The sequence below is a fragment of the Triticum dicoccoides genome, chromosome 7A (assembly GCF_002162155.2).
Source record: "Triticum dicoccoides isolate Atlit2015 ecotype Zavitan chromosome 7A, WEW_v2.0, whole genome shotgun sequence".
NCBI classification, from domain to species: domain Eukaryota; kingdom Viridiplantae; phylum Streptophyta; class Magnoliopsida; order Poales; family Poaceae; genus Triticum; species Triticum dicoccoides.
In genome coordinates, this window is record NC_041392.1 from 456,897,389 (window position 1) to 456,912,891 (window position 15,503).

Here is a 15,503-nt window from a genome sequence, read left to right on the forward strand (position 1 = left end):
CTGTTTATGCTATGCCCAGTTTTCTGCTAAGTCTGAATCTGTTAACGAAACTTGCTATGTTTACATGGGTCCCATCGTATTTTCTGTGCCCTTTTGGCTTATGGTCAGTAAGGGACTTTTGTTATATGCTTTGAGTAGTTTCATGCCATGCCTTAATTTGCTATGATATGTTCATGTAGCATGTTGTTATCTTGCTCTAAACATTGTTTCCTGATGTTAATTCCTGACATGTTGTTATTTTCTCTAAGTTTGTGATGTTGATATCTTTTGCTCTTTTGCCATGCTTGTTTAAACCTGCTATTGTGTGATTTAGCCGTAGCTCAGTGTTCATCTTTTGTCAAGCATCTTGAGTAGATCATTGCCATGTGCTTTGTTGTTATGTTGAGTGCAGTAGCTTAGTTTATTGTTGCATTCTAGATGGCATCGTGAGTTAATCGCATAATTGTGCCATTATTGTTTTGCTTGCCATTTGCAAACCGTGCATCCGATTCCGGTGGTCTTTATATCGATTTCGACCGAAATCAACTCATCTTTCCAGTGGCACTCTTGGTTTGCTAAGTTGATGCCTTGTTCAATTTTTTCCTTCAGGAGCACGCATATGCATTGCATGTCACATCCCGCATATCATGCCATGTTTTGCATCATGTTGCTTGCGCATTGCTCCCTGGTTGGTTATTGTTTTCCTTTGCTTGTGTTCTTGCCTTGGGTAGAGCCCGGAGACGAGTTCGTGTTCGAGGAACCAGTTGAGTACGCTTACGAGGATCAAGCTTACTTCAACTCGGAGAACTTTGCAGGCAAGATGACCATACCCTCGAAATCACTTCTATCTTTGCTTGCTAGTTGCTCGCTCTATTGCTATGCCGCAATACCTACCACTTGCTTTATCATGCCTCCCATATTGCCATGTCAAACCTCTAACCCACCTTTCCTAGCAAACCGTTGTTTGGCTATGTTACCGCTTTGCTCAGCCCCTCTTATAGCATTGCTAGTTGCAGGTGAAGATGGAGTTTGTTCCATGTTGGAACATGGACATGTTGGGATATCACAATATCTCTTATTTAATTAATGCACCTATATACTTGTTAAAGGGTGGAAGGCTCGGCCTTATGCCTGGTGTTTTGTTCCACTCTTGCCGCCCTAGTTTCCGTCATATCGGTGTTATGTTCCTTGATTTTGCGTTCCTTACGCGGTTGGGTTATAATGGGAACCCCTTGACAGTTCGCCTTGAATAAAACTCCTTCAGCAAGGCCCAACCTTGGTTTTACCATTTGCCACCTAAGCCTTTTTCCCTTGGGTTCTGCAGACTCAAGGGTCATCTTTGTTTAAACCCCCGGGCCAATGCTCCTCTAAGTGTTGGTCCAAACTAGAGCACCGTGCAGGGCCATCCCTTGGCAACTTGGGTTACGTCGGCTCCTGTACGCTTAGCTTATCCGGTGTGCCCTGAGAACGAGATATGTGCAGCTCCTATCGGGATTTGTCGGCACAACGGGTGGTCTTGCTGGTCTTGTTTTACCATTGTCTAGATGTCTTGTAACCGGAATTCCGAGTCTGATCGGGTCTTCCTGGGAGAAGGAATATCCTTCGTTGACCGTGAGAGCTTGTGATGGGCTTAGTTGGGACACCCCTGCAGGGATTTGAACTTTCGAAAACCGTGCCCGCGGTTATGGGCAGATGGGAATTTGTTAATATCCGGTTGTAGAAAACTTGACACTTAACTTAACTAAAATGCATCAACCGCGTGTGTAGCTGTGATGGTCTCTTCTCGGCGGAGTCCGGGAAGTGAACACGGTTCATGTGTTATGCTTGGACATAAGTAGTTTCAGGATCACTTCTTGATCACTTCTAGTTCACGACCGTGCTTTTGCTTCTCTTCTCGCTCTTATTTGCGTAAGTTAGCCACCATATATGCTAGTGCTTGCTGCAACTCCACCTCACTACCTTTTCCTACCCATAAGCTTAAATAGTCTTGATCTTGCGGGTGTGAGATTGCTGAGTCCCCGTGGCTCACAGATACTTCCAAACAGTTGCAGGTGCCGATGATACCAGTGCAGGTAACGCAACCCAGCTCAGATGGGAGCTCGATGAAGATCGTGTTCGTTGTATTGTTTCGTTCCCAGTTGGTCAGTAGTGGAGCCTAGTCGGGGCGATCGGGGATCTAGCATTAGGGATGGTCATCTTTTATTTTGGTTCCGTAGTCGGACCTTGATTGTATTCTGGATGATGTAATGCTATATTTATGTATTGTGTGAAGTGGCAATTGTAAGCCAACTCTTTATCCCTTTCTTTTTCAGTACATGGGATGTGTAAAGATTACCCCTCTTGCGACATGCCTACTATGCGGTTATGCCTCTAAGTCGTGCTCCAACACGTGGGAGATATAGCCACATCGTGGGTGTTACAGCCGTGCCTCTCAGAAAGGAGAAAAATACACGTTTTCTGTTTTTTTTCTTTCGCGAGAGTCATGATTTTGCTTCCACGAAAGGCACGGTTGTGCTTTCAAGAAAGTCACAGCCGTGCCTCTCAGAAACGAAAAAAAACGTGTTTTTTGTTTTTTTTCCTTCCACGAGAGTCACGGTTTTGCTTCCATGAAAGGCACGGGCGTGATTTTCGCGAGAGGCACGGACGTGCCTCTTTCGGAAAGGGAAAAAACCGTGCTCCTGGTTTCGGTTTTTTCACCCGATTTTTTTCGTTTGGTTTTTTCGTGAAAAAAGTTCTTTTAAACCTATCAACATGGGATCTAGTTTTGAAGATCTCGACGCTAGGAATCCAATAGTGAAAACGGTTCGAGATTTGGACGCACGGTTTAAAAGATAAAACGTTTTGAATAAACGAATCTACGAAAAAAGGGAAAACTTCCAGGTTGCGACAAGTGACATGTTGCATGTGCGCCACTTGCCGCGATCTGGGAAAGTGGAGTGTTCTTTGCAACGAGTACTCCTTAATTGGTGATTTCGCAAACAAACAGTCCAGCCCAAAAAAGACAAACAGTCTAACAGGCCCGACAGAAACAACTGAAGAGATGAAAGAGGAAAGTATCGTTTTCCCCCTGAAATCCTCTCTGATGGATCAATTCCCCCCTCAACTCTAATACCGGATCAATCAGCCCCTCAAATCTCTAAAACCGGACCAATTCCCCCCTAAAGTGGTTTTGAACTTGATTTTGAGTGGTTTTGACCCAGACCGCGTACCCGCTCTGCTCTCCTTTGTTTCGTCTCGCTTCAGGTGGTGCCAGTCAGCATCGTCGAGTACGCGCTCCAGGGCTCCGCCTCCTCCCCGCGCGACGCCTCCACTGACTCATCCTTGTCCTCCTCCACCTCTAGCTGCTAGGCCGGGAACGAGAAGAGGATGAACTGGAGCTCCTTCGACATCGGCGAGTACCATGTGGCCGTCGCGCAGTGGTGCCGGGGCGAACGCGGCCACGCAGACCGGCGAGAGACGCCGTCGGCACCGGGGCCCAGAGCCGTCTCCGCCACAAGAGCCTACGACGGAGCTCGAAGACGACGAGATCACGTTGCCGCCATCCTCCAGCAGCCCCGACACGCTGGAGACGCTCATCGAGAACGACGCCTGCGTGGTTGCCGCCTCGAACACCGTCGCCGCTCGTCGGGAGGAAGAGAATGCGGGCTTAGTGCAGCAGAGCGTGATCACGGGCGGCCGGATGAGCGCGTCGACGGTGCTGATGCAGTTCGTCTCCTGCGCTGGCCAAGCGGGACGCCGGTCAGTGCGGTGCGAGGCACACAGAGCGGTTCCCGCACTGGGCAGTCGGACTTGAGCAGGAGCATGGCATCAGATGGCTTCTCGGGAAGCATCGGCGTCCGTGTAGGCATGGAGTGGGAGTACTTCTGCGGCAGCCTGGTCGAGACCATGAAGACGGCAAGCGGCGAGCATGCCAGCCACGGAGGCGAGCTGGGCGCACTGAAGACGCGAAGTGCACAGCCATAACCGAGAGAAGTGCACGATCTGGGTCAAAACCACTCAAAATCAAGTCCAAAACCACTTTAGGGGGGAATTGATCCGGTTTAAGAGATTTGAGGGGTTGATTGATCCGGTATTAGAGTTGAGGGGGAAATTGATCCATCAGAGAGGATTTCGGGGGGAAAACGATACTTTCCTCGAGAAAAAACAACAAAAGCCCACAACTCAAGCCCATAACGATGGAAATCAAAACCCAGCAACTAAGGAGACAAAACGGGCCAAATCTTATGGTAGATGACATGATTCTAAAAAAAGATGGTAGATGACATCAGCCGACTATCCCAGTTGACTGATTCCTAGACTCAACCTTATTACAATGGTCTAAAAAATTCTCATGCATGTTCATCGTGCCAACCACGCTAGTATGGAGGCGTGCGGAAATTTGGCTCCACCTTGTCATGTACATGTTCTCTTTTCAACAACTTTTCCATCACTTGATTTCTTAACTGTCTCAGCTTCAGTAGCGTCAACAATTGGTGATGCCACGCCCGTATCAGTACCTGTTGGATGCTTAAACGACACATGCCATTGCGTGTTAGAAGGTTTTTCCCCGAAAAAGAGATAAAGACGATGACGAACACCAGTGGATCCTTTTTAGGTAAGGGTAACTAGTCTATGAGAAAGTCGGGCGGCATTATATCTCTCTTATAGCGAGACCTACCATGCTCTCGCATCACACGCCTCACTTAATGGGCCGGCCCAGGCCCGTGGGAGGCCACAACCTATTTTTCATGTTTTATGTTTTCATTTTTCTTTCTTTTTTTCTTTTGTTTATGCTTCCAATATTCTAAATAAATATATTACAAAAAACACTCAACATAAGACATTTGAAAAAATGTTAAGCAAGCATTTGAAAATGCTAAATGTGTATAAAGAAAATGTATCTCATGTACACGAAAAATGTATACAAAAAATATACAGTTTGTGTGATAAAAGTTGATCATCTATTTAAAAAATTCTTAATCAAGCATATGGAAAACATGTTAAATAATATCTGAAACAGTTAATCTAGTATTTTAAAAATATTAAATATGTATATTAAATGTTGGTCATGTATTAAAAAATTATCAAACTTGTATTTGAAATATGTTAATCAAGCTTTTGAAAATGTGCATAGAAAAAAATTGATCATATATTAATAAAAAATCTTCTATTTGAAAATTATTAATCAAGCATTTGAAAAAAACAAAAGATGTGTATACAAAACAATGTTGACCATGCAATAAAAATATATTAACCAAGCACTTGAAAATGTTAAATGTGCATGAAGAAAATGTTCAGCATGTATATAAAAAATATAAAATATGGGAAAAAAGTTGATCATGTGTTTAGAAATTACTAAAAACGCATTTAAATAAATTAAACATGTATTTAGATTTTTTCAATCAAGCATTTGCATTTTTTAAAATGTCTATAGAGAAAATGTTGACCATGTAATGAAGAAATCTTAATCTTGTGTTTTGAATAATGTTAATCAAGCATTGAAAATGTCAAAATGTGTATAGAAGTTTTTTTTGACCATATATTTTGAACATGTTTGTTTTGTATTTAAAAAATGGTAATGAAGCATTTGAAAATATTAAAAAAAACTATAGAATATTTTTGACAATGTATTAAAAATTATGGAACATGCATCTTTAAAATGTTAATCATGTATTAGAAAAATGTTATTGATATCTAAAAATGTAGGCTGAAAACCAAAAGAAAAACCAAGAATAACAAAAAACTATGAAACCAAAAAAGGAAACTAAAAAACTAAAGAAAAAAGAAACGAAAAAGAGAACAAAGAAACAAGTGCAAAAAGAATGAAAGACAATGAGAACCTACACATAAATACAGAGAAACAAAAAAAACTGCTGAAATGCGTTGGAAACCAGGAAAGAAACAATAAACCCAAAAAATGAAGGAAATGAGAAAGAAAATAAAAAACAACAAATAGAAGAAAAACAGGCACACGAAAGAAAAATAAAAAAAGAAAACAAAAATCCAGAAAAAACCTAGAAAAGAAACAAAAAATAGATGGAAAAAAGAGAAACCCATGAAAACCGAGAAATAAATGAAGGAAATCGGTTGAAAACAAATAAAAATGAAAAAAAACGGTTGATGAAATAAAAGAATACGGAAGTAAGAATAGAAAAATGAGAAAAAAAAATCAAAGAAAGCGGTGCCAACGTGAGTGTCTCGATCGAGACCAGATCGAATGGAAAAAATGCAGACAAAACTGGGTCGTTCCAATGGCTAAACGCGGGGGGTTAGATTTCAGGCGACATCGACATATATCTTGTTATAAGCGTGATATAGTCCCCAGCGGCAAAAGTCTACATTAGAGTTTGGGGACTTGGGCGAGCAAGCCTAGGAAGCTCAAATGATTTTGGGCCAATTTGGGCATATTGATTTTCGTATTGTGAATGTTTTTTTTTCATATAGTTGGACAAACTTTACGTAGGCTGGCTTTAGACAAATCCTAGACCATTCTCGAATTCTCACACGAGGACGGACAACAGCGTCAAAACTTAAATAGAAGACCTGAAAAACGAGAGGAGGAAAAAGCTATACAAATCCCATAAAGCTTGGCGCTACGATGAAGTCATTTTCCCTAGCCAACTTTCCTTTGTCATCTTGCAAACGGCCCAGAGCTTGTCCACATCTCCACCCTCCCATCCACAAGAAGGCCCAACCCAAGCTTTCAGGAGCCCCACCTGTCAGTAACCCACCCCAACCCTGGAACCGCCATTCCTTTACCTCCATCTTGACCCCACATGTCATTCACCCATCAACGCCCGAGCATATATATACCCAGCTGGGCCTAAGCCCACCACGCGCCTCCTTCCCCTCTCCAACCTCCCAAAAATAAAGGAGAAAAAGTAGAGAGAGAGAGAGAGAGAGAAACGCGAAACCCCAAATCGATGGCCGCCGCCGCCCTCCTCCGCCGCTCGCCGGCGGCGCGCGCCCTCCTTTCGCCGGCCCTCTCCTCCCGCCTCGTCGCCTCCAAGCCCCACTCCTCATCCCCCGCGCCGCCGCCGCCCTCGTCGAAGCCCGCCAGCACCAAGACCTTCTCGATCTACCGCTGGGACCCCGACTCCCCGTCGACCAAGCCCCACCTCAAGGACTACAAGGTGGACCTCTCCGACTGCGGCCCCATGGTGCTCGACGCGCTCCTCAAGATCAAGAACGAGCAGGACCCATCCCTCACCTTCCGCCGGAGCTGCCGTGAGGGCATCTGCGGCAGCTGCGCCATGAACATCGACGGCGACAACGGGCTGGCCTGCCTCACCAAGATCTCCTCGGAGGCGGCCGGGGCCTCCACGATCTCGCCGCTCCCCCACATGTTCGTCGTCAAGGACCTCGTCGTCGACATGACCAACTTCTACAACCAGTACAAGAGCGTGGAGCCGTGGCTCAAGCGCAAGGACCCGCCGTCGGCCGGTGGGAAGGAGATCTACCAGTCCAAGGCCGACCGCGCCAAGCTTGATGGCATGTACGAGTGCATCCTCTGCGCCTGCTGCTCCACATCCTGCCCGTCCTACTGGTGGAACCCAGAGGAGTATCTCGGCCCTGCCGCACTGCTCCATGCCAACAGGTATACCTGCACCTCCCTCATAAGCTCTTGATATTGTGAATTGTGATGATATGCTTGAGTATGTTGCGTCTGTGTTTTGGATCTATGCTTGATCTGTTGGTGTGTCATGCTGTGCTTGCTGTGAAATGGTTATGAGATGATGCGTAGGGTGGTTCTATCTCGCTTAGGTAGTTTGGTGAGAAACTAAGTGCGTTTTATCTAGGAGAATGGTTCGCTGGTCTGATGTGGCGCTGAATTATTTGGTACGTTTATGCAATGATCATCTGTTACTTCTTTGCTAGCTCCCTGGCAAAGTGGTGTAGATGATCGTTTGTTGGATAGTGTGAAATTCCCGTTTGGTTGAAGATCGCCTATACATATTAAGGTATCAGTGATTGTTTATATTTTTAGGTCCATTTATGTAATGATAATCTGTTACATTTTTGCTAGCCCCCCTGTGAAGCGGTGTAGATGATCATTTGGTGGATAGTGTGAAATTTCAGTTTGGTTAAAGAATGACTGATACATTTTAAGGCATGAGTGACTGTTTGTATTCCTTTTTATCTGGTCTTTGGCTGATTGAACTGGAAGTTGATGCCACTGCTGGAAATAATCATGAGTTTGTAGTTTTAGTAGTCTGCTTCTTCATGACGTCGTGAGTCTTTTTCCTTACCTGATTCTTGATGACATTGGAAGCCCTCCCCCCAAGTAGTCTGATTCTTGACGAGGCCTTGATTTTGAAGTTACTTTTATTTGTGGTGGCCTCTCTTTCAGTATAGAGCATGCTAGTTTCCCTTTACCAGAAAATTATGGTTATGTTCTACCAAGATTAAAATGATAATTGTCTAATATATTTAATGCCTTTTGCTGTAAGCTTTAGGATGTTGTTAAGTCCATGACACGTTCACCCGTTCACCCTTTTTAGGCTTCCGCTGTGGGGGACGCTAATGAAACCGAAACCCAGCATGCTTCCGCTGTGGGGGGCGGTAATGAAACCAAAACCCAGCATGTTCATGCACGTCCAAGCTCGAGGATACCATGGGGTCTCAGTCTCAGAGAAGAGAAACTTGCGGGATCACAAACGTAGAATTCTTGCAGCAAAATATGAGCTGAGAGGAAAGCTTTATAAGGCTGTCTGTAGGGACCCTGAACTTCCATCAGATATGCGGGATAAGTTTCGCTATAAGTTGTCCAAGCTGCCAAGAAATAGTAACATGACACGTCTTAGAAACCGCTGTATTTTCACGGGCCGCTCTCGTGGTGTCTACCAGAAATTCCGCATGTCTCGTATCGTGTTCCGCACCTTGGCAAACAAGGGTGAACTGATGGGTGTTAAGAAAGCGTCTTGGTAGATGTTAACAGCTGGGTAGAAGAAAGAACTAGCTCTTCAGTAGTCCAGCAAAATAAGGTTGCCCTCTTTCAGTGTTTGATTCCTGAAACTATCTGTCAAGCTTTTTTTGCCAACAAACGGCATGGTTCTCTCTTTATTTAGTTGAAGCAGTGTAATGTACTGTTTTTTATGCTATTCAGCATTTATGAAGCTAAAGATTCTGTTGTTTAAGGTTTCTACAAGCTGGCTGTTTGATTCAGTATTTATCTGATCTGGCTTTACTTCATGTTTTCACTGAGATTGCATATCTGATCCTCTGATTTATCATATTTGTCACCATGCTCCTGTCATAACATATAATTTAAAACATGATCTGATATAAGGCACATGAAAATTTGAATATCTTTTGACTAATAATTGCAACTCCCCTTAGTCAGAAGAAACTGGAAACAGAATCAGAGGTTTTAGTCGTTTGTCACTTGTACAAGCATCTCATTTCACATATCTGCAAGTGTTTCAAATGTCTTCAGCCCTTTGGATTGGGCTTACGCCTGTAGAGTCTGAGAGATATGACATGCTTCTTTGGCGTGTGCCGTAAACACATTCGTCCTTCCAGGTGGATCCAAGACAGCCGTGATGAGTTCACAAAGGAGCGCCTCGACTCCATCAACGACGAGTTCAAGCTGTACCGCTGCCACACCATCAAGAACTGCACGCATGCCTGCCCCAAGGGGCTCAACCCGGCGAAGCAGATCGACACAATAAAGAAGCTGCAGCTCGGAGCCTGAGTGAGGTCTACTACCCCGTGGAGATGTCGAAAGTTGTAATCAGCTGTCATTTGGTTTGTTTTGGCTCCGTGGTGACGAATAATGGGTGGAAACGCAGGATATTCCCCGCTTGACGATTCCGTGTAGGGAGTGAATAATTGCTACCAGATTTTATTCTTTTCGTGCTGTATCTAGTTTGGTGGTTCATCGTTGATCATCTTTTGATGCATGTCCATGCTTCAAGTAATTCATAAACTTTTGAGTATGTGTTGTCTACTTCCTTCGTCTGAGGAACATAAACGCTTACAGTGCTACCGAGTTTACCACGTCGGCACAGCTTAGCGCAGCTTCCCATCGCTCACCACTCTCGTTGCCTACCAATACAAAGGCAAGGAGGAAAACGGTGGCCGGGGCTTAGGCCAACTCCACCGCGCGACCCTATTTTTTTCCTGTCCGTTTAGGGTAAAACGGATAAACCAGACGGCCCAGCGCGCGGGCGCAAATGGACTTTTATCCGTTTTGTGTCCGCTTTCGACTCATCCCCGGTTTAAGTTTGCGTCGGTTTTGGGGTGAAACGGACAGTGCGCGGACGGGTTGGACGCGCGCGCTTATCCTTGCCTGGCCCGCCTATCAATGGCACAAAGCAAAACCCCCCGTCCGCCCATTTGGCGCTATTCCCACCAAACCCTCACACGTCCCTCCCGCCACCCCTCTCCCTCCCCCGTCCATGGCCGACATCCGGCCGAATTTCGGCGGCCTGGCCGTCGATCCATCCGGAAAGGTGAAGAAGAAGGCGGCCAAGGCGTCAAGGAAGCCGCAGTCGGAGTGCGCGCCGGAGGAGATCGCCAAGTTGGACGCCGAATCGGCGAAGAGGAGGGAACGGAGAGCGGTCGCCAAGGTCAATGTCGCCGCGGCCAAGTTCGCCGCCCAGCACGATGCGATGGAGGCCGCGCGGCATAAAGCCGCGGTCGACGAGAAGGAGGACATCGTCAACAAAGCGCACGCGCTCCTCATGCTTGGCATGGGCCGTCCCGCCGTTTTCTCTGCAGTGGCCGTCGGCTCAACGAGCACAGGCTCGTCGGTCGCCCGGCCTCCGCACTACCAGTCGCGGACCACGCCCATGTCGGCCGTCTTTCCTCCGCCAAGGCACGACGGCTAGACCCGTTTCTCGGGGTCACCGGACGTCGGTTTGTTCGCGCCATGGCATTGCATGACACTTTGCATGGCATAATATCTTAAAAGGATGTGAGACGAGAAGAAGCGGCAAAGCAAGGACGAGCAAATGAAGCAATACCTAGACCTTCAAAGGAAGAAGTTTGAGATGGAGGAGGCGGCCAAGAGGAGGAAGATCAACATGAAGGAGGCGGCCCGACAAAGGCTGTGTTGTCGGCGTGGACAACTATTCATTTTGGAGGTTGGCTGATGCCGGCGATGGACGTGTAGGCCGCTGGCCTGATGAACTAGGGCTTGGCTTTCAAACGTATTTTTTTATTTAGACGCGGACAGGATGGGGCAAACGGATGCGTCCGTGCGCTGGGCGCACGGCCACCGCATCCCAGGACACGCCCGGGCACGACCCCATTACCCTACCCAAACGGACAGAATCCGGACAAAACGAACATCTGTTTGAGGTCGCGTGGTGAAGTTGGCCTTATTGTGGGCGTAGACCAAGACGAAAGCGGTCAAGCTGCGGAGCACGAAGATGAACGTCATTACCGTGAACACCTAGCGATGTTTAAATGAAATTGCCGTAAATACCTAGCGACGTTTCAATCCAGATGATCTCCGATCTTGCCTTTTCTTGAGACGAATACGATCTTGTCGTTCGGTACCATAGGGCATTCTAGAGTACGCTTATATTCCTACCGCGAGATATCTCAATTTTCCGACTCATTTCACCGCTCTACCCTACTTCCTCTCATCATCAAAGTCTCCATGTAAATCGTGTGGTCCCCACGTCGTTGCTCCCACAGCCAATGGCATTGCAAGTTGCAGGCCGCGAGATAAGCTTTCAAACCTCGATCGCACACTCGCCGCACAAGATAAGCTAGCCACATCGTTCCTTCTAGAAACGCAGGGGGAGGGCATTGCATTACACACCCTCGCACCTCACACCACCCCTCCATCCACCTTTTTGCCAGCGTGAGAGCTTCTTCTTTCTTGCGAGGGAGAGAGGGTAGCGAGCAACCAGGGAGCTAGGCGTCAATGGCGACCATAGCCACGATGACCATGCTCAAGCCCGCCAAGATCACGGCCAGGTCGGCGCCTTCGTCGTCACCGTCGTCCAGCACCAAGGTGGCGTCCCCGAGCATCTCGCTGCGCAGCCTGCAGAAGAACGCGGCCAAGAAGGGGGCCCTGGCCGTGTCGCCGGCGGCCGCGGCCATGGCGAGCGCCTTCTTCACCTCGCTGGCCTCGTCGGACGCGGCGATGGCGTCGCAGCGGATCGCGGACGTGGCGGCGGCGGCGCCCGCGGACGACAACCGGGGCCTGCTGCTGCTCTTCGTGGTGGCGCCCGCGCTCGGGTGGGTGCTCTACAACATCCTCCAGCCGGCGCTGAACCAGCTCAACAAGATGCGGTCCGAGAAGGCGCTCGTCGCCGGGCTCGGCATCGGCGCCGCCGCGGCCGCGGGCCTGGCCGCCGTGCCGGAGCCGGCCTCCGCCGCCGTGCAGGAGCTCGCCGCACTGGCGGCGGTAGTGCCCGCCGACGACAACCGGGGCCTGCTGCTGCTCTTCGTGGTGGCGCCCGCGCTCGGGTGGGTGCTGTACAACATCCTGCAGCCGGCGCTGAACCAGCTCAACAAAATGCGGTCCAACTGAGCGTCGTCGTCGTCGTCGTCGTGGCATCGCATGCGGTCCGGCCGAGTGGGTTCGTATGTTTGCGTTGGTCTATTAAGAGTCGTGGTAGTAGCGTGGAACGTGGTGTGAGTGCCCGCTTGCATACTCTCTAATCTTGTTCCTTCCATTGATCAAATGCAGTACAGCTCTTCTTGTTCTCTCTTCTGCTACGTTCAGTGCAATGTTCTCTTCTGCTACGTTCCAATGCTGGATTGGGGTTTTAGGGCAACTCTAACCGACCCCTAAAAAATAAGGAGGATCTGGCAGAGTAAAACCTTAGCAGAGTATTTTTACTCCACTTAAGATTTGGCCGGATCTAGCAGATCATCAATATATAACGGAGTAAAGTTATTTTTTTTTGTTTATGCACTTCGTCGAACATCGTCATGCGTGTCTATGACGCTGGTGACCCATAGAAGCCCTAGGCCATCTCCCTCGGTCATCGCCCATGCACATCTTTCTGGCCGCGTTCCTGCCGGCCGCCGTTGTAGTTCTATACCTCAAGATGCGGCCGCGCTTCGTGTACCTTGTCGACTACGCCTGCTTCCGCACCAAGCCCAGCCACCGCGTCCCCTTCGGCACATTCCTCAAGCACGCCAAGCTTGTCACCTTCATTGAGGGGGCCTCGATTGACAAGCGCATCATCCGTTTCATGACGCGGCTGCTGGAGCGATCCGGGCTTGGGAAGGAGACGTGCCTGTCCCCGGCGCACCACTTCATCCTGCCATACCAAAACTTGGAGGCCTCGCACGAGGACGTGGAGCTCGTCATCTTCTCTGCCATTGACGACCTACTTGCCCAGACGAGCATCAGCCCCGACGCCATTGACTTCCTCGTCGTCAACTGCAGCCTCTTCGTGCCCATCCCATTCTTCACCGACTGATCATCCACAAGTACAGGATGCGCAGCGACATCTATAAGGTGCACCTCTCCAGTATGGGGTGCAACGCGGGGTGGCCGTTAGGTCAAGTTCTTCGTCTATGAGGTCGCCGCCATCGACAAGGGAGCTTCAGGCGAGTTGCCAGCCGACCACAAGAAGACCTTTGTGTGAAGATAATTTATCCCCGGCCGCCGTCAGACTGAGTATATTTAGGGATTTTGGTAGGCGTAAAAAAGGAAAAACGACTAGGTGCGGTGTAAGAAAGGAAAATGAGGTAAATATACCCGAAGTCATAAAACTTGCACGCGATGGTCAATTTGGTCCACAAACTTGTAAAATAGGTGTTTCTTGTCATCAAACTTGCACGAGCGTTCATATACGGTCACATTTCATATACACGGACGTATCCATGGCCTATGTGGCATTCCAGTGTGGCCAGGGCCCACTGTCATCCGCTGTAGCATCTAGATCTGCAGAGAAGCCTTTGACTTTTTTTATTTTCGTATTAAGCCCCTAAAAATAAAATGAGAAAACAAGCGATATGGGGTTTTGAAGCTGCAACGTGCCCTAATAGTCTCACATGGACAACCACCAGATTACTGATCATTCATGTCTATATAGCACGACTAATTTTTGTATCATATAAACATTGACTGAAAATAAATTTTACAAGAAATGTAACACGGAAAAATGAGCACCGTGGCTCGACCATGTGACCTTGTGGTCAAGGTTAACTAAGATTACCACCGACAACACAACACGTCCAGATGTAAGAAAACAATTTATATTTTTGTGCTTGTGACATTTAAAAAATATTTATGTGTTAAAAAAAGGTATGTGACATTTTAAAAAGTTTCAAAAACTTGTATTTGAAAAAATGATAATCAACACAGCACGTCCAGATTAGCATTTTTTCAAATACAAGTTTTGAAACTTATGTGTATTGAAACATATACTCCATATGATGCACATATGTTTTGATGTTTTAAATACTCCAGTATACATCTATGTTATGAGTATTTAAAAAGTATATGCTTAATACTTTTTAAACATATGATTAACATTTTTTTCAAATACAAGTTTTGAAAAAAAAAATCAACTATGTTTTTAACATTTTTGGATGGTACGAAACATTTTCAAGCTACACAAACAGTTTTATACATTGTATAGGCATTTACAAAATGTCATGACCAGTTTTTTTGGAATGCATGAACATTTTTGAAATGCAACGTATCATTTTAATTTACACAAATGTGGTTTACAATGTTTAAACATTTTTTTAAATGTCACACACCTTTTTTTGTAACACATAGACATTTATTAAATATCACAAACACAAGAATATAATTTTTTTTCTTACATAGAACAAGAAGGAATAACAACATGAAAAATATTTATCCCATTTGGATATGTTGTGTTTTTGAAATCCAGTGGTAATCTTAGTTAACATTGACCACGAGGTCACATAGTCGAGCCACGGTGCTCCCTTTTTTGGGGTTACATTTCTTGTAAAATTGATTTTTTGGCCGTGTTTATATGATATAAAAATTATTTGTGCTACCTAGACATGAATGATCATCGGTTTGATGGTTGTTAACCCGAGCCTAGTAGGGGCACGTCCCTAGTTCGTAACCGAACCATCCCTTATTTTTCCATTTTATTTTAGGGGCTTTATACGTAAATAAAAAATCATTTTATTTTAGGGGCTTAAGAAGTTAAAAAATAGGTGCATAATACGTAAATAAAGAAAAAGCCTGCAAATCTACCATGCGTCGCGGGCTTATAGTGGGCCCTGGCCATGCTGGCATGCCACATAGGCCACGGATACGTCTGCGTACATAGAATGTGACCGTATATGAACGTTTGTGTAAGTTTGATGACTAAAAACACGTATTTTACAAGTTTGTGCACCAAACTGATCGTGACGTGCAAGTTCTATGACTCCTGATGTATTTACCTCAAGGAAAATCGAATTTATTTTCCCTTACAACGGGATAGGGGATCGATTAGAATTGCCGGTGCTTCAACTACAAAAATGCTAAACGTACGGGTCTCTTACAGGAGTTTTACAGGCCCTTTCCTAATAATCTCTCTGGCCCCCCTGATTTTCACCCGGGTGGGGCCCATCCTCCCCCCCCTGATTTTCACCCGGGTGGG

General features: G+C 46.5%; 2 protein-coding genes across 3 annotated transcripts; both read left to right on the forward strand.

The window, feature by feature from the left end:
* The first annotated feature begins 6,792 nt into the window (after positions 1–6,792).
* Positions 6,793–9,896, forward strand: LOC119330448 (succinate dehydrogenase [ubiquinone] iron-sulfur subunit 1, mitochondrial). Of its 2 annotated transcripts, none has more exons than XM_037603556.1 (2): positions 6,793–7,555; positions 9,481–9,896. In XM_037603556.1, the coding sequence occupies exons 1-2, from the start codon at positions 6,882–6,884 to the stop codon at positions 9,650–9,652; spliced, it is 846 nt and encodes a 281-aa protein (XP_037459453.1). In that variant the 5' UTR covers positions 6,793–6,881; the 3' UTR covers positions 9,653–9,896. The 2 variants fall into 2 exon arrangements, with proteins under 2 accessions (XP_037459453.1, XP_037459452.1); XM_037603555.1 differs by lacking the exon at positions 9,481–9,896 and adding an exon at positions 8,460–9,128.
* A 1,805-nt stretch (positions 9,897–11,701) lies between these two features.
* Positions 11,702–12,624, forward strand: LOC119329167 (photosystem II core complex proteins psbY, chloroplastic-like). The gene has a single exon (XM_037602170.1). It carries the CDS (start codon positions 11,837–11,839, stop codon positions 12,446–12,448), a length of 612 nt encoding a protein of 203 aa, XP_037458067.1. The 5' UTR covers positions 11,702–11,836; the 3' UTR covers positions 12,449–12,624.
* Positions 12,625–15,503: the final 2,879 nt, after the last annotated feature.

Excerpts from the sequence above, each read along its gene's own strand:
- LOC119330448 (XM_037603555.1), top strand. The coding sequence starts at position 6,882 with ATGGCCGCCGCCGCCCTCCTCCGCCGCTCGCCGGCGGCGCGCGCCCTC. Across the intron at positions 7,556-8,459 it reads GCACTGCTCCATGCCAACAG|GCTTCCGCTGTGGGGGACGC; the intron begins GTATACCTGCAC and ends CACCCTTTTTAG.
- LOC119329167 (XM_037602170.1), top strand. The coding sequence starts at position 11,837 with ATGGCGACCATAGCCACGATGACCATGCTCAAGCCCGCCAAGATCACG.